Raw genomic sequence first — 21,299 nt, forward strand, 5'->3', positions numbered from 1 at the left:
CTGTTCTGCTGGAGTTGTCCATCCTGGGGGGAAAAAAGGCTTGCGGGCATTTGACTCTTCTTCTTCTTCTGCTGCTTAAGCATTCCCACCCCGTCGTCATGGTTTATCTCCTGCCTAGCCGATCTGTCTGCGAGCATAGCCCCTTTAAAAAAAAAAAAAAAACTGCTGTGAGTGGCAGAGAAACAGCTCTGTTGACTATCCTGCTCAAAAGAGAAATTTCCATTCCTGAGCAAAGAAGCGAGTCTTTTGTTATATGGCTGGCTGAAGATGCGATCGCGGGTGGGGGGAGGGTTTCAGCACTTGGAAATATCACAATGCTAATGTGTTTCTAGAAACCTCTCCACCCCCCTTCCAAAATATGAATTTTTGTGGCTCTTGGGGACATTTACCTACCATAGGCAAGGCAGATAATTCACAATTTGGTTAAACCGAGATGTCAGGGTTCCAAGTGACACCCCCAATGAAGGAAGACTCCGAGGCTCGAGTTTCCTCAAAGTTCCATTTCATTAGAGATGTCCTATTGGCACATCTGGGAAAACCCGGATCTGAAAGCTTCCAGGTTTTCTCCACCCAAATGAAAGTCCAAGTCCTTGCCCAGCACCCACAAGTCTGTCACATGGCCCAGTCAGGCACTGTCCAAAACTGGAGATGCCTCCCAATCATTTCATCACAGCTGCAGGGCAAGATGTCCTTGACTCTCTGAGAAAGGAATATTATTTTGACTATATATCTCCCATACTCCATATAATCCCCCCTCCCATTTCCCCACAGTAGAAAAGGTGGCAGGCCTGAAGGCCCAGTATAAAAGATAGCTTCCAGGCCTGACAGGCCGCCCCCCTCCAGCAGAAACGTGTGTCCTGACACGAGGAAGAGAAAGCAAAATAGCTGGTTGGACCGAAAGACCGAAAAAAGAAAGACCTCGTACATGGAGGCTAGAGATAGTCAGAACACTTCCTTCAGCAGTAAATCTGAAAATCCTGAAGTGGGATTGTTGTCCTGCCCAGATCTCCACACCAACCTCCTGTAACTAAAAGATGTTGGCCAACTTCCCCTCCTGACCTTGGATTTTGCGTGAGCATTTGTGATGAATATGTGCAGGCTCAAGGAGTAACAACAATCTGCCTCCAGTAGAGTGGGACAGTGGGAGTATTCAGCCGGTTTGGGCAAACTGGGAGTGGAGACCTGCGGGTGGGCCGCTCCGGCGTTATGCTGTCCTATTTAGCCACGTTTTCTAAGCATGTGTGCAAGCTGCACAAGCCTCCATCTTGCTTTCCGAATTCATGGGGAGCTAACCCTTACCCTAAGTGGGTTTTCCCCCCAATGGGATTTTCCCATGTATTTTGCCAGGGAACATAGATAGGGTGGGCTGGAAAAGTCAGCTCCCTCCTAACCATAACAATGCACTCCAAATCCGTTGGTGAAGTCCATTTTGCTTCCTGAATTCATGGGGAGCTAACCCTTACCCTGAGTGGGTTTCCTCCCCTATTGGATTTTCCCATGTATTTTGCCAGGGAACGTAGATAGGGCGGTGCGCGTGAGCAAAGCGCATGTGCGGAAGGCTGCCTGTGTGCTCACATTTTCAGTGCACGGCGAACCGGTGGTAAAATTATATGAAACTCACCTCTGGGGTGGACTTTTTGATTAAACCCTATGACATATTCCATCCTTCTTGACCTGCCCCCTGCTCCCCAAAAAGTGTATCATTGCAGATTTTAGATGGTAAGATTAATTGGAGTGATAACAAATTATCAAGACTTTTCAACAAAGATGTCCAAAACGTTGGGCCAAACCTTACATAATGTTAGCACCGGGTAGGATTCAGATGCAATTTTTTTTAGAATTGGTAGCCCGATCAAAAGAACGTTTAAAAATCGTTGGCTTTGTGAGAGCGTGACATGGAATTTTTAGGGCTTTAGATGAAAGAAAATGAAATAAAAATACGGGTTGAAAGATCCGTTGCAAAATCAAAAGCTTTACAGAAACACTTAGCATTTCCCAGTTCTGGGGAATCACTCTGTTCTCGGACCACTCTGATTATTTGCTTTAATCTTGACAGTTGGCTAGATTTAAATTTGTTGCGCTGAGAAGCCAAGAATGAAACCGATATTTGGTCTTATGTAACCCTATTCCTCCATTTTCTCCCCCCACCCCCAGGAATCGGAGAAAATCATTGCAGAGTTGAATGAAACCTGGGAGGAGAAATTGAGGAAGACTGAAGCAATCAGGATGGAGAGGTTAGTGCTTCCATATCATCTTTTTTTTTCCTCCCAAATTTTATTGATTTTTTTATTAATTGCATTTCTTAGTGCTTCATAAACATCGTGTTGTCTGGGTGTTTAATTAGCTGAACAATTCTGATTATGTTCTTAATCTCCACTGCTTTTTTCCAGCCACTGGTAAAATAGATTCCATGTTTGATAGTATTCTGTGTCTTCTTTCTGCTTAATTTTCAATGTCAATCTATCCATTTCTGCCCAGTCTAGTATCTTCTTAATTATTTCTTCATCTCGCGGAGTTTCTCCATTTTTCCAATATTGTGCGAATATTATCCTCGCTGCTGTTACAACATGTAATATTAAATATATGTTTTTCTTATCTAATTTTTCAGATATTATGCCTAATAAAAACAATGCAGGTTTAAAATCTACATGAAATCATATCTACATGAGATCATATCATCTTGATCATTACCTTAGAGCTGTGTTTTTCAACCTTAGCAGCTTGAATTCTGGGAGTTGAAGTCCACACATCTTCAAGTTGCCACAGTTGAGAAACACTGTGTTAGAGGAGCAAGATTTTTATAACTTCAAGGTGGAGTAAGAGGTTTTTAACCCTTACTTCCAAAGGCAAAAAAAAGGGAGAGGGAGTCGTAAGTAGGAAAATGTAGAATCAAAGGGCATGCCATAGGCTTGCCATCCCACTCCTAGAGGATATCAGAAGAAAATAATCAACTGCAATAGCACTTCAGACTTATATACCACTTCATAGTGCTTTACAGCCCTCTCTGAGCTATTTACAGAATCAGCATTTTGCCCCCAACAATCTGGCTCCTCCTTTTACCGACCTCGGATGGATGGAAGGCTGAGCCAACCTTGAGCCAGTCAGGATCGAACTCCTGGCTGTGGGCAGAGTCAGCTTGCAATACCACATTCTAACTACTGCGCCCCTGCAGTTCTAATCAAAAACGTATCTTGTAAGAACTGGGAAATTTAAAAAAAACGGAGTTAGTTCTAATTTATATCTTACTGCACCACCGCTTCTTACTGTTTCTTCTTCCTGTACTGTGCAATTTCCCTCCCTCAAAGAAAACCTAAATTCCTCTCTCCCACTTCTACCAGAATTTAGAAATCGAATTTTACGTGTGTTTTTCGAGGAATTCTTAACCACTTCTTGTCTCCTCCACAGAGAAGCTCTTTTAGCTGAGATGGGAGTCGCCATCCGAGAAGACGGAGGCACCCTTGGTGTCTTCTCACCGAAAAAGGTAGATAATGCTATAAAATGGTTTCAGGTCCTTTCTTTCAGACGATCTGAGATCCTAACCCCTGTTGTGGAGCTATGTGTGTGTGTGTGTGTGTGTGTGCATGTGCGCGCGTGCGTCCAACAATCTGCTGGAGCTTTTCTACAGAAATCTCAGCCCTGTGATAGACCCACTACTTGTCTGCTTCTTCTATGTTTTTGGGGTGGTTTCAGTTAAAACAACAGTATCGATTTTAGAAGTGTGCATGCTTTTCCGTAGGTTAGATATCAGAAATGTTACTTATTTGTTAAATTTATTTGCTGCCTATCGTTGTGGGGCTATTCTAGGCGGCTTGTAATAATGAACAGGAAGAAAAATGAAAGGAATGTAAACAGAACAGAAATAATCTATCTATATGTAATAATGTCTCTGTTTGTGTGTGTGTGTGTTTGTGTGTGTGTGTGTTTCAGCATAATTCTGGATCACCTTGAGCAATTTTAACCAAACTTGGTACACAGATGATTTACTCTCTGGAAAAAAAAATACTGTGTGGTGGTGGTGGGGAGGCATAAGACACCCTTAACACCTTTCGGGATGTGTGTTCTGTTACGATACAGCCTGTTGTGCCTTAAAATGGCTTCTACTGTACTGCCTTAAAATGGCTTCTACTGTACAGCGCAGTGGAGTTGCCATGATAACGGCTTCACAGTACTCCACAAGGGGGCTCCCTCTGGTAAGGGGGAAAATCCAACATTAGAAATTACACTTCTGGGGGCAAAGGGAAAGCATTTTTAACTAATTTAATTGTCGCCGAAATCAGGACTCAGGGAGAAGTTGCTCTTGCCATCGCCTCTTCAGGAATTGCGGCGATGTTCAAGGGAGGAGGGAGGACAGCCCATTCCTCACTTATCTTGCTGCTTGATATCGCCATTCCTGTCTAGTACAGGATTGGGATAAATAAATACCTGGGCAACACCGGCTTATCGGCTAGTAGAACAATAAAATAAGCAACAAGAAAGGAAAATAATAAAAATAGTACGCTAACCAAAAATAAATGCATAGGTGGAGATCAAAGAGCGTGCGTCGTATTTTTTGGTTTTTGATAGCTTGATGTCAAGCTCTGAATTAAAATTATGCTGAACAGAGGTCTTCAGAAAATGCTCCACGAATCACTTCAAAGTCTGATTTTTTTTTTCAACACCACGGTCATACTTTTTGTAACTTTGTGCCCCACATTTGGGCCAGGCTCCAGCAGCTATTGAGGTCTTAGGATGAGTTTCTGGAACTTTGCCAAAGCTTTCTGGCTGGGGAATTCTGGGAGTTGAAGTCCCTGCAGCTTACGGTTGCGGTTGAGAAAGATTGCACTGTCGTATGATTGTCTTATCGTCATCCTAAGTAAGCCCTCTCTTCCCTCTTTCCCTCATCGTCTGAATTTCCTTCGTAGATCTTCTCTCAGAGGGCATCAACTTTGTTTGATGATTCTTTTGATACCTTTGCGGTTGACCAGGTTTGTCGTTGTGCCGGCATCGAGGCTTAAGCAGAGATTGCGGCTTGTGAAAAATAGAAAAGTAGAATCCGTCCTTCTCCTCCTTACCCTTTCCCTTTTCATCCATCCTGATTAGCTGTTGCTTCCCTGTCTTGCACGGGTACAACAAGATCCAGAGACACTCTGAACAAATGGGGCTAGCGTCCCTCCCTTTGCGATTGTGGTGACCTGCAGACAACAACACATATGCATATACCTGCCTGTTGTGTCCCGATCAGTGTACACTTGAGGGGCTCACGGCAGCGTGAAACAATGCAATTAAAGTTCCTAGTTTCTGGGCAAGATTTGTTTAATCTTGTCTTTTATATTTTAAATGTTACGTCACGTAGTATGCCTTATTTTAATTGTGATGCTTTCAACACGAAGAAACAAACGAACGAACAAACATTGTTAGTCTGTTCCTTTCACCTGTACTTTTGTAGCACTTGTAGCTACGGAGAAGCTGCTCTTAGTTTACAAGCTAGAGCTGCCTGATGGGTGTGAAGGATCCTATTTCTGCTGCTGTTCTAATATTTCCTTTTTCCTCTGTGTTTACTGGCACTCGTTGGCCAGATATTCACGCCAAGGCCTTGTGATTTGTTGGCTGGTTCCAGTGGGGTGTTCTCACCAAAGAAGGTTGGTTGACTGACTGTACAGGTAGTCCTCGACTTACGACCCCAATCGAGTCGAAGGTTTCTGTTTGTTAAGGGAGACATTCATTAAGTGAATCTTTGTCCCAGTTGACGACCTTCCTCGCCTCAGTTGTTAAGCAGAATCACTGCAGTTGATAAGTTAGCAACACTGTTATTAAGTGAATCTGGCTTCCCCGTTGACTTTGCTGGTCAGAAGGTCGCAAAAGGGGTTCACGCAACCCCGGGACGCAGCAACGGTCATAAGTATGAACCAATTGCCAAGCATTTGAAGTTTGATTCCCAAGGTTGTAACTGTGAAAAACGGCCCTTTTTTTCCACTGCCGTTGTAACGTTGAACAGTCACTAAGCGAAGTGTTATAAGTCGAGGACTACCTGCAGTAGCTTTAGATCCCATTAGGAGTGTTTGTAGCAAATAGATTCTTGAGACTTTCCAGCAAAGCCGCGATTTGGAAGCAAGGGGGATCCCATTAACCCGTGAAAGGCTGTGGAGAAGTTACTCAGTAGAAATTGCACAATATATTTCTCCCAGCAAAATCGGCTGCGAGCATTTTTCTCCAATTTAGCTATTCCCATAGAAGATGAACGACACACTCCTAAACTTTTTGGTTCAGTGGTAAAAGTGTCCAGCAATTTATTTCTTTTTCATCGCTTCATCCTGTCGAGTCCCTGCTCCCCTATTGAAGAATTACGTATTTCTCACAGAAAGAGAAGGCAAATGAATTGGCTGCTATTGAACCCAGGATAATTTTGCTTTGACCTAGGCTTCCTGAGAAAGGATAAATTGCAATCTTGGTTCTAGAAACCCTCTTTTATAATTATGGTCTTTCACAGCCCTTAATGATTCACAAACAGTCCGTGAAGATCTCGACAGATGTCTGCTCGGGTTGCCACAGTCTTTCAGGGTATTGTTGATAAGCTCCCAACTTTATCTCCCTTGAAACGCTGCCAGAGACCTAATTGCCAATTAGTTTCACAAGGCCAAACCTAGTACAGAGTTAAACAGAACTTCTGAGAGCTTGAAACCGACTAGATGAACTCATTGCTTCTTGCAAAGGCTCAAATCCCTTCGCTCCTCTTTCTATGTCTTATGGGAGGGGCCAATCATCTCCAAGTCTTACTCCCGAGTCGCCCTTTTTTTTTCTTAATTGTTCTTGCCTTCTGGCAGCTCTGTGCATACGCACACTGGGAACAGGCTCACACTATTCTTCTGCCTCGCTGATGTCAGATTCCAGAGGCAGCGCATAATTACCAGATGGCCCTGGCCCCCTCTCTGCCTCCGACGCAGAGCTCTCGTCCGAGCCTTCCCCAGACTCCAAGCCTGGCCCATGTTCCTCCCCAACCTCCACACTATCCGAATCTGCTGCCAGCTCCACTGGCTGCTGTTGGACCACAACAAGTCTGAAGAACCTGTTATCCCTGGCTTTCACTTACCAAACATCTTCCTTTAAAATAAATACACGTTAAAATATCGTTTAGCCTACAGTGCCCACAGCGTGAGAAGTTTTTGATGGTTCTGTTCTTCCTGGGATGCTGTGCTTTTTTTCTGAGGGGTCCTCGGTACGCTCTGAACTTGGTTGTTTTCTTGCAGATGTTTCATTACTCAAACTCGATAACATCATCAGTGCCTAGCCCTGATGATGTTATCTACACTATATTGCCAAAAGTATTCGCTCACCTGCCTTTACTCGCATATGAACTTACTGTAAGTGATATCCCATTCCTAATCCATGGGGTTCAATATGACGTCGGTCCACCCTTGGCAGCTATAACCGCTTCAACTCTTCTGGGAAGGCTGTCCACAAGGTTCAGGAGTGTGTTGATGGGGATTTTTGGCCATTCCTCCAGAAGCGCATTTGTGAGGTCACACACTGATGTTGGACGAGTTTACGTGGCCTACCACTTTGTGGCCGAGTTGCTGTCGTTCCCAAACACTTCCACGTTCTTATAATACAGCTGACAGTTGACTCTGGGATATTTAGGAGCGAGGAAATGTCACGACTGGATTTGTTGCACAGGTGGCATCCTATCACAGTTCCACACCAGAATTCACTGAGCTCCTGAGAGTGACCTTTCACAAATGTTTGTAAAAACAGGCTGCATGCCTAGGGACTTGATTTTATACACCTGTGGCCATGGAAGTGATTGGAACACCTGATTCTGATGATTTGGATGGGTGAGCGAATACTTTGGACAATATAGTGTAGTTTGGGAAAGAAACATCCGCAAGAAAACAACCAAGCTCGGAGCGCACCGAGGACCCCCTAATTTCAACCCTGAGCCATGAATATCCTCCTTTATTGGCGTTCTCTTCCTGCACTGCAATAAAATTTCCTTCCATTCAAGAATTGATTTGTTTTCCTTCCTGGAGGGCCAAAGCAGCTTTGGATTTTGAAATTGCCAGCTCTTCTGTAAGAAGCCCCTGTGGGGAACAGGGCCTGTAATTCAAGGAATGCCATGTTTGTTTCAGACCCCTCATCTTGTCAACCTGAATGAGGACCCCCTGATGTCTGAGTGCCTGCTTTATTACATCAAAGATGGCATAACTCGGTAAGCAGCATGAGCTGAATCATTTTTGATCCTGTTGCTCTGACGTGTCCCCAAATAGCACGAAACAGATTCCTGGTCCCGATAAAAGCCCTTTTATTAGACAAATGTGAATTCCTCTCATTCACATTCAGCAAAGGCCTGGTAAAGTTATGACCACAGACCTTATCTTGGAAAGTTGCCATGTGAATATTTTCCAACTGAGGTGCTGTGCGAGGAAAGACTTGGCACAGAGTCTCTGAGATTCACGGACAGATCTCCCCACTCCTGAAATGAACGAATGAATGGTTTCCTGCAAAAGCCCACTCCCTTTTCGCTCCTCTTTTATTTCCTTTGGGAGGAGCCATTCACCGTCTACCTGTGGCCTTACTCCCAAGTCAACTCTGAACCGGTAGTGCCGGGATTTGAAACCCACCTCTGATGCGCACACTGGGAACAGGCTCCAGCTGTTCCTCTGCCTCACTGATGTCTAGCTCTGAAGGAAGATGACCAACTGCCTTGGCCCCATCTCTGCCTCCAACACAGAGCCCTCGTCCCAGCCTCCAGGACTGGCCTATGTTCCTCCCCAACTTCCTCCACTTACCTGTTTTTAGAAGCTGTGACAATGCCTTAGAGCTTCTCTCTTTTGGATACAGGGTTGGTCAGGCGGATGCTGAACGACGCCAAGACATCGTCCTGAGTGGGGCTCATATCAAAGAGGAGCACTGCATTTTCCGAAGCGAGAGGAACCCCAACGGCAGCGGTAAGCAGCAGGTGGAACCTGGATATTTTAAAACAAGGGTCTCTAACTCCCAGGACACAGCCCATTACTGGGTTACGGCCTGTTTTTAACCAGGCTGTGTGAGTGGCTGCTGGTGCATGTGTGCGTGCACACAGCTGAACTTACACAATATTCTCACCTAGGCTTCCCAAGATCATGAAGCCGACTCCTCGTCCCAATAAAACCTCTTTTATTTAGGTTAAAGGGAATTCCTCTCCAGCCAAGTCCCAGCCAACAGTCTTTCCTGAGAGTTCACAAGTGCAGATCTTTATCAGGCTTGGAGAGCTGCCAGGCCGATATCTTTTAAACTCCATGCTGTAGCAGCAATTACTTGGCAAGAAGTCAGGAATAGATCTTCACCCTAATAAATTGAACGAATTGTCTCCTGCAAACTCCCCTCCCCACCTTCGCTCCTCTTTATTCCCTATGAGAGGGGCCACTCATGCCTTTACTCCCAAGTCAGTACTTGTTCCTTAGCTGTTCCCTTCTTCTGACAGCTCTGTGCATGCGCACATTGGGAACAGGCTCCAGCTGTTCTTCTGCCTCACTCCGAAGGCAGCTGATGACTGGCATCCGGCTCTGGCCCCCTCCATGCCTCCGATACAGAGCCCTCCTCAGAGCCTTCCCCAGACTCCAGGACTGGCCCATCTTCCTCCCCAACCTCCTCCTCCTGTTTGAGTCTGCCACCAGTTCCTCTGACCGCTGGTGAGCCATAACACACAAGCAATAGGTTGGCACGCACCAGCCTGTCACTTGCACAGCCCGGTTCCGCAATGGCCACGACCCAGGGACCCCTGTTTTAAAACCTCCCGGCCAGCTTCCCCCAGGACTCTGTCCTTCATATACATTGGATCTCTCAACGGTTCAGACGGTGACTTGAGTGTTTTCTGCTTCTAGTGATTGTCATCCTGGAACCGTGTGAGTGCTCAGAAACCTACGTCAACGGCAAAAGGGTGATCCAGCCAGTACAGCTGCGTTCAGGTAAAAATGTGTATCTTCATGAGGACATGTGTCTTGAATGCCTGACTGTCTGGCTCCATTTTATGCTACCGGGATATTATTTTATTCCCGGTGTGGATGCTGGCCTGGCTAGTCCACCATTATTAGCATTGGCTAGTCATTGGGAAGAGCTTTGCGGCTTTGCCAGGCATTTTCATAACTGTTGGGCATTGAATGGAGGTCCTTCGGTATGTAGACTAGAGTTTCTCAACTTCGGTAACTTGAAGATGTGTGAACTCCTAGGTGTTGGAGTCCCGACATCTTCAAGTTGCCAAAGTTGATAAACACTAAGGTTGACCATGCACTCTCCCATCAATCTCCCTTCAAGAAACAGAAGATACTGTATTTTTCAGAGTATGACACATTTCCCCCCCCCCCAAAAAAAAGAGTGTGGAAATGTTGGTGCGTTTTATACACTGGATAAAGCCATATTTTGGCCTCATGAAGCCCCACCCCCACACCCTATTTTTGCAAAAACGGAGGAGTTTTTGCCTTCCCCCAACCCCCAGGCTTTATCAGGGCTCAAGGAAGGCAAAAATGCCCCTGTTTTTTGCAGAAAACAGCCCGCTTTTCACAAAAACGGGCATTTTTGCCTTCTCCACATCCCTGCTGAAGCTTGTAGGGTGCTCCTGGGGATCGGGGAGGACAAAAACATTTTTTTCTTACTTACCTCTTCGAAATCTTGGTGCGTCTCATAGTCCGAAAAATACGGTAGTTGGGGAAAAGAGACAGAGATTAGAACAAATAGCTTTAAAACTAGATAGTGGGCAAAGGTAGAGAGGGGAAGAAATCTGGAATGTATAGTTAAAATATAGATTTAAAGGCAGATGAAATGAAAGGCTTAAAAAACCTAAAAGAAGGGTTTGGGAGGGAACGCCCCTCCCCCCTAAAAAAAAAGTAGCCGAAAAATTTGGATGGGGGTAAAAGACGTTGGATAAAGGAAAAAGAAAGGGAAAGTAAAGTAAAACATTTTATGAAAGTATTTTAATGTGTAATAATATTAGAATTGTATAAGTATATGATTAGTAGTGAAATGTTAGAATTAAACAAAAGGTGATTAGATAAATGAAGGAATATATTTTAATGTAAACCCTCTTTTCTTGCTCCTCCAGGAAATCGCATTATTATGGGCAAAAACCACGTCTTCCGCTTCAACCACCCTGAGCAGGCGAGGGCTGAAAGAGAGAAGACGCCCTCGGCTGAGACTCCCTCCGAACCAGTCGACTGGACTTTTGCCCAGAGAGAATTGCTGGAGAAGCAGGGAATTGATATGAAGCAGGAGATGGAGAAAAGGTAAGGAGAAACTAAACTTAAATCTGCATTGTCACCAGTGAAATGGAAGCAGAGTATTGAATCCCTTTGAACTGGAACATCATACACGCCGTCTTCAGAGCAACAGATAACATTCAAATTAACAGAGATGGAAAGGACTTGGAGGTCTTCTAGTCCAACCCTCTGCTTGAATAGGAGACCCATGCCATTCCAGACAAATAGTTGTCCAATCTCTTCTTAAAAACGTACAGAGTTCAAGCATTCACAACTTCTGAAAGCAAGTCATTCCACTGATTAAGGGTTCTCACTGCCAGAAAATTCCTTCTTAGTCCTAGGTTACTTCTCTCCTTGATTAGTTTCCATCCCTTGCTTCTTGTCCTGCCTTCAGGGGCTTTGTGTCAGGTTTCCGAAAAATGCCCTAATTAATTCATGAGCCTCGAGCCAAGTTTCAAAAGAAATCCAGTCATTTATTAGGAACACCATTTCAGCAATACCCTATTGCAGTCAGATCTGATCTCATTTTAATTGTGGTTGAACTTTACCCCTGTTTCCTCCCCCCTCCAGTCTGTCTCATAAATCACATTCACCAATGGAATTGGAGAATAGGTGGAAACCCCCCCCCCTTCTTTGTGGCACCCCTTCAACTATTGGATCGCTATCATGTCACTTCTAGTCTTTCTTTTCTCTAGACCACTGTAGCCATGTCCAATTCCTTTTTAGCCATGTTCCTCTCTTCACTGTCTTTCTGACGGTGCTTCGTTTGATAGAGAGACATTTGCTCATTCCTGAGAAAGAGAATTGTTTATGATTTATTAGCCAGATTCATTCCTTACGAACTACTTGTGTTTATTTTGCTCCAAATATGATTCAAGCTGACAGAGTAAGTTTCTAAAAATTTGTATCCATTGTTGGAGGAGTGATCTTAAGTCTGGAGGAGCCAAAAAATTAGGAGGAATCTGGAGCACCTTTTCTAACTCCAAACATTTTCTAGATAGTCCTCAACTTATGACCACGATTGAGCCCAAAATTTATGTTGTGCGATCTTTGACTATGAATTCTGTTCATAGTCCTGTTTTGGATGCAAATTGGTGCTTTGGGCTTCAAATAAATAATGAATGGCACATTCCAACAAACAGGTAAAAGCTCTCTTACTAGACTTTTGCCTCTGTAGTTTTGAAAGAGTTTTGAGTCAGATGCCCCCACATTGTGATCATGCGACTGTGGAGATGCTGCAGGGGTCCTAGGTTGTAAGTCCAATTTTTTTCATTGCCGTTGTGACTTCCAACAATTGTTTTACTAACAGCTGCAATTCATGGACTCCCTAGTAAGTGTTCTGGCTCGCCAGCAGCCATCGAAGCTGGTAGCAGATTTGGACAGTGAGGAGGTTGGGGAGGAACATGGACCAGTCCTGGAGTCTGGGGGAGGCTCTGATGAGGGCTCTGTGTCGGAGGCAGAGAGGGGGCCAGGGCCGTATGACAGTTATCAGCTGCCTTCGGAGTCAGACATCAGTGAGGCAGACGAACAGCTGGAGCTTGTTCCCAGTGTGCGCATGTGCAGGGTGGCCAGAGGAAGGGAACAGCTAAGGAACAGGGGTCGACTTGGGAGTAAGGCCACAGGTGGACGATGAATGGTCCCTCCCAGAGGAAATAAAAGAGGAGCGAAAGGGGAGTGGAGTTTGCAGGAGACCATTAGTTCACTTAATTGGTTTGTGACTCTCCGAGACTCCTGGCCAAGTTTTACAGATCTCGGCCTGGCAGCTCTCCAAGCCAGATAAGGCCTGTGGCTGTAAATCCTCCCTTGAAAGACTTTGCTGGATGTGAATGAGCAGAATTCACAGTCAATTAATAAAAGGGTTTTTTGTTGGGACCAAGAGTCTGCTTCATGCTCTCAGGAAGCCTCGGTCAAAACAGTAAGCAGTTCCTGTGTCTCTCTGCAGGCTTCAAGAGATGGAGATTCTGTACAAGAAGGAGAAAGAAGAAGCCGACCTCTTACTGGAGCAGCAGAGGCTGGTAGGTGTCCCTGCCATACTCAGGCCAATTTTGAGGGAGATTTCCATCTTATTCCCAGAGTTAGTTTCCCTTTGGCTGTTAGTATGCTGTTTTGGTTTTACATTGTTACCAGACAATGCCTCAGTCTCTCTCTCTCTCTTTCTCCAGTTCAACACCGAGTTAGGTTTCTTCAACAGACAGACTAAAAAAAGTCTCAGGTGTTGATCTGTTGTTACTCTGCACACCTCATGCCCCAATTCCAGACCTTTCTGAAATTTCCTTGCCACTCCCCCGAAGGAGGGTGGAGATGGGTCTTAAAGAGTCACCAAGTACTAACTGGGGGTCCTCCAGAAGAGAGGTGCCTAGATCTGTTTGCCTGCCAGGTTTGGTCCCCCCCCCCTCCCTCCGGGATCTCCAGAATGACGGCTGTGGGTGATGCATGCCTTTAATCTCTCTGTCTTTGTCCTGCCCTGCATGGAGTCTGAATCTTTAGCAAAAGAAATGGCCGTGCATGAGGGAGGGAGAATCGGGGGGCTTGCAGATCGAGCCTTTCATCTCCCTCAAACGAGGTGATGAAGAGGGAGCTACAAAGGAAAAAAAATGACTTTCCAACTTCCTAGTCTGTGAAAAGAGCATATAAGATAGTTCTCGACTTACGACCACGATTCAGCCCAAGATTTCCTTTGCCGAGCCAGACAGTTATTTACTGAGTTTTGCCCCAGTTTACAAACCTTTCCTTGCCACAGTTAAGTGAAACACTGCAGGGTTGTGAAGTGAATCTTAAGAGCCATGGTGGCGCAGTGGTTAGAATGCGGTATTTCAGGCTAACTCTGCCCACTGCTAGCAGTTCGATCCTGACCGGTTTGTCAGCCTGCCATCCTTCTGAGGTCGGTCCAATGAGGACCCAGATTGTTGGGGGGCAAGGTGCTGACTCCACAAATTACTTAGAGAGGGCTGTAAAAGCACTATGAAGCGGTATATAAGTCTAATGGCTATTGCTATCTGGCTTCCCCATTGGTGTCGCTTGTCAGAAGGTCGCAAAAGGAGAACACATTATACCAGCACATTGCAACCGTCATAAATACATGCCCAGTTGCCCAGCATCTGAATTTTGGTCACATGACCACGGGGATGCCGCAATGGTCACTAGTGCGAAAAATGATCATCAGTCGCTTCAGTGCTGTTGCAACTTTGAATAGTCACTAAATGAATACCGTATTTAAAAAAAAGTTTTTGCACTCTGCAAACCTCCCAAAACGGCCCATTTTTCACAAAAACAGGCCCACTTCCCCCCCCCCCCAAAAAGGGCATGGATAGCCCTTAGGAGGCTTTTAGAGTGCTCCGGGGTAGGGGCAAAAACGAGCAAAAAACGGCCTATTTTTTGTCAAAAAAAGGGCATGGATAAAACGGGCCATTCTTCACTTATTTCTGCCCTCCCCAGCCCCCAGGAGCTCCCTGAAAGCCTTCTAAAAGCTATGCACGGTTATTTTGGTGAAGGGGCGGAGATTCGGGAGGCAAAAAATGCTGCATTCAGTGTATAAGACACACCCAGATTTTCAGCCTCTTTTTTGAGGGGAAAAAGGTGCGTCTTATAATCCAAAAAATATAGTAATTGTAAGTTGAGTACTACCTGTAGTCTCTTTGGTCATCATTAGAAATTGGTTCTTCCCCCAACCCTTCCCCCCCCCTTTGATAAGAATCTAATTATCCTGTTTGCATATTTGAGAATCATGGACCACATCAAAGACCGTCCTTTTCACAAAAATGTGTCTGTAGCTATTTATTTTTAACATAACTTTAAAAAAACAAAATGTATATGCAGTAGTGCCAAAATACCTCAATCACAGAGTTTCATTCCTAACTTTCTTTCCATGAATGGAATACAATTCATGGCAATGGTCCACTTTTCCTACATCGTCCTTCTTTCAGCAGTATTCAAAGCCGCCCAGGCATCAATTTCTGGCATTTTAGGAATGCTGTGCAGTATGGTCTAGGGCAGGGGTCAGCAACCTTAAATACTCAAAGAGCCACAAAGGTCCTAACCGGAAGCCCCCTGTTCAATTCTGGAGCCGACCAGAAGTCTGGTTTCCCCACCATAGAGTCTCCTCCTAGTGCGGCGTCCTTTTTCCTCTATCTGTCCTAACCAAAAGCCCTATCAATTGTGGAGCTGACCAGAAAACCTGCCCCTTGCCATAGAGTCTCCTTTTGGCGCACCCTGCTTCCCCCTCCCCCAAACCGGAAGCTCCTCTCAAAATTGCGGTGCTGACTGGCAACGGAGCCACAGCAGAGGGATGAAAGAGCCACATGCGGCTCCAGAGCCACAGTTTACTGACCCCTGGTCTAGGGAATAGTTGGTGGGGATATATACCTTCTTAGGTAATTAAGTCAATATTATAGACCCCGAGCCCGAATAAGTACATTTCCGATTAAATCTCAGGTGCATGCAGGGCTGGGATTCAACCGGTTTGGATCGGTTCGGGCGAACCAGTTGTTACGATTTTCTGCAGTTCGGATTAGGGTTGCTAACATGGCTGCTGCTTCTTTGTGCTGCGCGCTAAGATGGGGCTTAGAGGAAAGTGGAAGCTCACACCTGCTAAATTGCACAAGAGATGTTGTCTCTCCCAGCAAGTGCAGCAGCGAAGAGAAGCAGCCGCTGCCCTGGAGTGGAGTGGAGTGGAGTGGAGTGGAGCAGGCCCCAAAAGGCTGCTCGGTCGACCCTCGCCACGTGGCAGAAGCGGTGCATGTGTGCACACTGGCATTTTCAGCGAACTGGTTGTTAAGTGGGTTGAATCCCCCCCACTGGGTGCATGGTAGAATAATACTTGGAACCTCTGGGGGAAATTTATTCAAAGCTTGTTCGGAGTGGTTTTTTTTCTTACCTCTTCACCAACTTTATTAATAATATAGAATCATTTTATGTGACTGCAATAAAAAAAGCATGAAGTTTGCAACAAGTAGGCAAAACGTATGGGTCGGTTCATAGGCATGAAAGTGAGATGTGGAACGGTGGAAAACCTTAACAAGATTTCCCTTTCTTTTCCCCCAAAAAGTCTTGGGCATGTTTAAGATGATCTGTAATAACCGAAAGGCATTTCTGCCTTTAAACTAAGGCTCACTGGCAAATGGAAAGAACATAGCTAGCCCTTTTTTTTTTTGGCTGGCCCCAAAAAATAAAAATAAAGATTTTTGTGACGGCATTTGTATTGTTTTCTTTGTCAGATTTATAACCCACTTTTTCTCCAGGTGGCATGTATAGCATTCTTTACCTCCAACCCTGTGAGACAGGGGTGTGAGGGTGGGAGTGGGGTGTGAACTGGCCCAGGGAATTTCCATGATTGAGGGTGGATTTCAACTTAGATTTTACTTAACCACTGTTATGACACTATTTCTAACCTTGACGCTAGCGGCTACTTCTGAACTTGGTTTCTCTCTCATTCTCTAACCCTTTTCTGGCTGCTTTTCTAGTCGACTGGACTGTCAATCTGAATCCACGTGCACAGCACTTACTAACCCAGTGTTAACTCCACCTAACCTTGGCTGTCCGTCTGATCATTCTGCGATGACTGTCGGGAATCACTCCTTGTGGAGAGAAGAGTCTCTTTCCCCCCTCTCTAATGAAATAACTTGACGGCTGTAACCAGGCCAAAAAAAAAAAAAAAAGTTTGGCGGGTTTTGGACACCAATAGCACGAAGTGTTACGTCCACCTCTCTTCAGGTACTTGGTTTTGGCTCTTCTAAGAATTTCATACAGATTGGATTTTGGGGAAGCCTTGGCATATTCTCGAAGAATTAAAAATCCCACGAAATTTAGATATGTCTGGAATTAAAGAAGTCTACCGAAGACCGTTAGGAATAGTTTAAGACGCCAGTTAGACGTTCACTCCCTTCCTTTGTTCCTTTTGCTTTTCCTCCCCTCCCTGAATCGTTTTCCCTAATTTTGAGTTGTCCTTTTTTTTTTCTTGTTCAGAATTTTCCTTCTTTTCTCCAAATTTTAATTTTGTTTATTATGGGGCCACCTCTCGATTGTTTTTTTTCCCCAAAGGATGCAGACTCTGATAGTGGGGATGATTCGGACAAGCGGTCTTGTGAGGAGAGCTGGCGGCTGATTACTTCCCTGAGAGAGAAGCTGCCCCCCAGCAAGTTGCAAACCATTGTTAAAAAATGCGGCCTCCCCAGCAGCGGCAAGAAGCGAGAGCCCATCAAAATGTATCAGATCCCTCAGCGCCGACGCCTCAGCAAGGACTCCCGGTGGGTGACCGTTTCAGATCTCAAGATCCAAGCCGTGAAGGAGATCTGCTACGAGGTCGCGCTCAATGATTTCCGGCACACCCGGCAGGAGATTGAAGCCCTGGCCATCGTCAAGATGAAAGAACTCTGCGCCCTGTACGGGAAGAAGGATCCCAATGAGCGTGACTCGTGGCGCGCCGTGGCCCGAGACGTTTGGGACACGGTGGGGGTGGGCGACGAGAAGATCGAGGACCTCCTGCTGAGCGGGAAAGGTATCGCCGACGTGGACGACCTTAAGGTTCACATCGACAAGCTGGAAGACATCCTGCAGGAGGTGAAAAAGCAGAATAACATGAAGGACGAGGAGATTAAAGTCCTGAGGAACAAGATGCTCAAAATGGAGAAGGTGCTGCCGCTCATGAGCTCCCAAGAGCCAAAAGGGCTGCCCGCCACAGCTGCTGCGAAACCGAAAGAGCTCCCCGGCCCAGTCAGAGCAGAAGGAAATGTAAAGGAGGATGGGAAGAATGGCTCTGACAAAGAGGGCCGGGTTTCCTTGTTAATGGAGGAAGACCCTGCCTTCAGGCGTGGACGGCTGCGCTGGATGAAGCAGGAACAAACCCGGTTCAAGAACCTGCAGCAGCAAGAGATCACCAAACAGCTCCGCCGGCAGAACACGCCGCACCGTTTCATCCCTCCGGAGAACCGTAAGCCCCGCTTTCCTTTCAAAAGCAACCCGACCCACCGGAACTCCTGGAGCCCGGGCACCCACATCATCATCACCGAAAACGAGGTCATCGAAGTAAGAATCCCCAAGGAGGAAGAGAAGAAGACCGAGGAGATCCAACCCCTGCCTGCTAAAGCCCCCGTGGTCCCCAAAGACCCTCCTCCGCTTTGGAACAAGATCGGGCCGCAGAAATCTCCGGATCAGATCCAGATCAAGAGGCAACCCTTGAAGCTGCAGCCTCAGCCTTGCCCTCTGCAGCCCAACCCCTCCACCCCCGGGCGCTGGAGAAGCCATTCCCTCAACGGCCAGCAGAGGGGTTTCCGGCGCCAGTTGTCAGACTCCTCCGAGTCCTCGCCCTCCCCGGGCGCAAGCCAACCCCAAGATCTGCAATCCTTTCACCAGAGGCGCCACCTTCACCAGCACTGGCAATCTTACAGCCCTCCCGGCAGCCTGGAGAGCCGAGCCAGACCGGCCGATCGGCCGAACCCCTGCAACCAGTTTGTGACTCCTCCACGCATGAGGCGGCAGTTCTCCGCCCCAAACCTGAAAGCCAGCCGAGAAACCACAGTTTGACTCTCCCGTCGGTGGAAGAGAGCTACGCCCATCCTGACAAGGGAGGGGTGGGGAGGGGGGGAAACGTGGGGAGTGTCCGCAAACCATTGACCTCGGGCCTCAAAAGAGGACCTTTGCCGACCGACATTCAGATCACAAGACCGTACATTTTCTACCTATCTGTCAACCGCCTGTGAAACATTTGGTGTTTTCTGTTTTTTTTTCTTTTTAATTGTGAAAATCCCTCACTTTGGCCTTGAGGGAAGGCCTCTGTGTCAATTTGGGAACTGTCAGCGTATCATCTTTTTTTTTTAGGGGGGGGGGATAATGAACACAAAATGGGGACCTTTTAACCCCCATTTGTGTCGATCTTTGGGCAATCAGCAAGGCTTATCCGGGAAGCTTCCCACTTCAAGTTTTGTATTTTATTGGGATTGTATTTCTATGCCTCTCCGTTTTTTCCTTTTTAGACGCCTCGAAAAAGTCACCTCTTAAAAGCTTTTTGAATCAGGGCGGAGGATTAAGACAGGGTAGCTAATTCCTCTAAAGTTTTCAGTTGTGTTATGGGGTGTTTGCGTGTTGTTATATCACCAATCAGAGCAGATTTCGCTGCTTTGGGGTTCAACGGGAAGAGACCCAAGCGGCTGGCCAGGAGTCAGACCTCCAAAAGAACTTTTATGCTGGTTGTGGAGCTCTGGTGGTTTCTTCCGAGGGTCCCACTGGGGGAGGGAGGGAATTGACAGCAGTTTTCTCATTTACATCCAGTTGTGCTCTTAAAGAGCTGTTTGCAAAAACAGAGACCTTCACAGTCAGATAAGATGAATGTACATTGCCTATAGGAAGACACAGCCCAAGGCAAGCAGAAACTGCTGACAGCACCTATTGGTATGTATTCCTTTTGGTTTCCTGCTTCCAAAAATCCCCCCCCCCTCGAGCATTTGTGTTGAGTTTTTAACCACAGAGCTCCAGCCAGAGATTTCAAAAGCATTAATTTAGTGCATGATTCTCCGACCAGCTAAAACTCCTCCCCCCCTTAAAAAAAAAAGCACAGATACATTAAAAAGTACCTTTGATTTCCCAGCCTCTCTGGAGCCAAATTTTTAGCAGTCGGGGTTTTTTGTGCCCAATTTTGTAGTTGGAAGCACAATTTTGCTCTACACAAATGGAGCCAAGAGTTTTAGTGCCTGTGAAAAATCGGAATTCTCTCCTGTAGGATAGGATTTAGGGGTTGTTCTGACCGAGGCTTCCCAAGATCATGAAGCCGACTCCTCGTCCCGATAAAACCTCTTTTTATTTAGGTTAAAGGGAATTCCTCTCCAGCCAAGTCCCGGCCAACAGTCTTTCCTGAGAGTTCACAAGTGCAGATCTTTATCAGGCTTGAAGAGCTGCCAGGCCGATATCTTCCAAACGCCAAGCTGTAGCAGCAATTACTTGGCAAGAAGTCAGGAACGGATTTGCAACCCTAATGAATTGAACTAATTGTCTCCTGCAAACTCCTCTCCCCTTTCACTCCTCTTTATTCCCTATGAGAGTGGCCATTCACTGTCCACCTGTGCCTTTACTCCCAAATCGACCCTTGTTCCTTAGCTGTTCCCTTCTGGCGGGAACAGGCTCCAGCTGTTCTTCTGCCTCACTGATGTCTGACTCTGAAGGCAGCTGATAACTAGCATACGGCCCTGGTCCCCTCTCTACCTCTGACACAGAGCCCTGAGCCGAGCCTTCTCCAGACTCCAGGACTGGCCCATATTCCTCCCCAACCTCCTCACTGTCCGAGTCTGTTGCCGGCTCTGCTGGCCACTGGCGGGCCACAAGGAGAGTAATAACACCTGGCTGAGACCGATTCTTACAGGTTAATGGAGCGATTCAGGAAAGAACGTGAAGAGAATTAAAAATAACCACACATATGTGTCTCTCTTCTCTCCAATTTTATGCCAGATCCTATCCATCCCTGTTAAAAGGGACTAAGGAGGAGAGCTTGGGCCTCTTAACCTGAGAAGCTGAGATTGGTTGTGAAATTTCGGCAGTGGGGGATCCTTGATCTTTTACCTCTCTTTGCTGCTTTCTAAATTTTATTTCCGTTTCCTTTCTCCCACTCCCTGCATTGCCTCCTTTTCAAGTGATGCTCCCCTGGGGCGATTAATTCGTTGCAGACAGACATTTTCTTTGAGTGATGGATGATTTGCCACAAAGCAAATTTAAAAGTTTGCTTTTAAAAGTTTGCTTTTAAAAGTTTGCTTTTAAAAGTTTGCTTTTAAAAGTCGGCGGAGGGTTCGTGGTGGAAGGCCAGCCATCTCTGGTTCCTTTGCACTGCAGTGCATAAGCTCGTAAATTAGGCCACATTGATTTTACTCTTAGGGACTCGGTGGCTCAATGGCTAATATGCTGAGATTGTCGATCAGAAAGGTCGGCCATTCGGCGGTTCGAATCCCGAGCATCGTGTCGCGGAGAGAGCTCCTGTGACTTGTCCCAGCTTCTGCCAACCTAGCAGTTCGAAAGCACGTTAAAAAAATGCAAGTAGAAAAATAGGAACCACCTTTGGTGGGAAGGGAAACAGCGTTCCGTGCGCCTTCAGCGTTTAGTCACGCCGGCCACGTGACC

At 46.2% G+C, this 21,299-nt stretch overlaps 1 protein-coding gene across 4 annotated transcripts in view; it reads left to right on the forward strand.

Moving 5' to 3' along the window:
• KIF1B (kinesin family member 1B) overlaps nt 1-21,299 on the forward strand; it is a 135,129-nt gene that overhangs the window by 59,995 nt on the left and 53,835 nt on the right. For 3 of the 4 annotated variants that reach the window (XM_032231503.1, XM_032231500.1, XM_032231501.1), the window contains exons 14-20: nt 2,155-2,234; nt 3,406-3,481; nt 8,103-8,182; nt 8,815-8,921; nt 9,837-9,920; nt 11,051-11,231; nt 13,147-13,219. In XM_032231503.1, coding sequence (XP_032087394.1) covers nt 2,155-2,234; nt 3,406-3,481; nt 8,103-8,182; nt 8,815-8,921; nt 9,837-9,920; nt 11,051-11,231; nt 13,147-13,219 — 681 coding nt within the window. Of the gene's footprint in view, nt 1-2,154; nt 2,235-3,405; nt 3,482-8,102; nt 8,183-8,814; nt 8,922-9,836; nt 9,921-11,050; nt 11,232-13,146; nt 13,220-17,240; nt 19,747-21,299 lie in introns of those variants that run through there. The other variant, XM_032231502.1, reaches the window with a different exon arrangement.

This window comes from Thamnophis elegans, chromosome 15 (genome assembly GCF_009769535.1).
Source record: "Thamnophis elegans isolate rThaEle1 chromosome 15, rThaEle1.pri, whole genome shotgun sequence".
Taxonomy (NCBI): domain Eukaryota; kingdom Metazoa; phylum Chordata; class Lepidosauria; order Squamata; family Colubridae; genus Thamnophis; species Thamnophis elegans.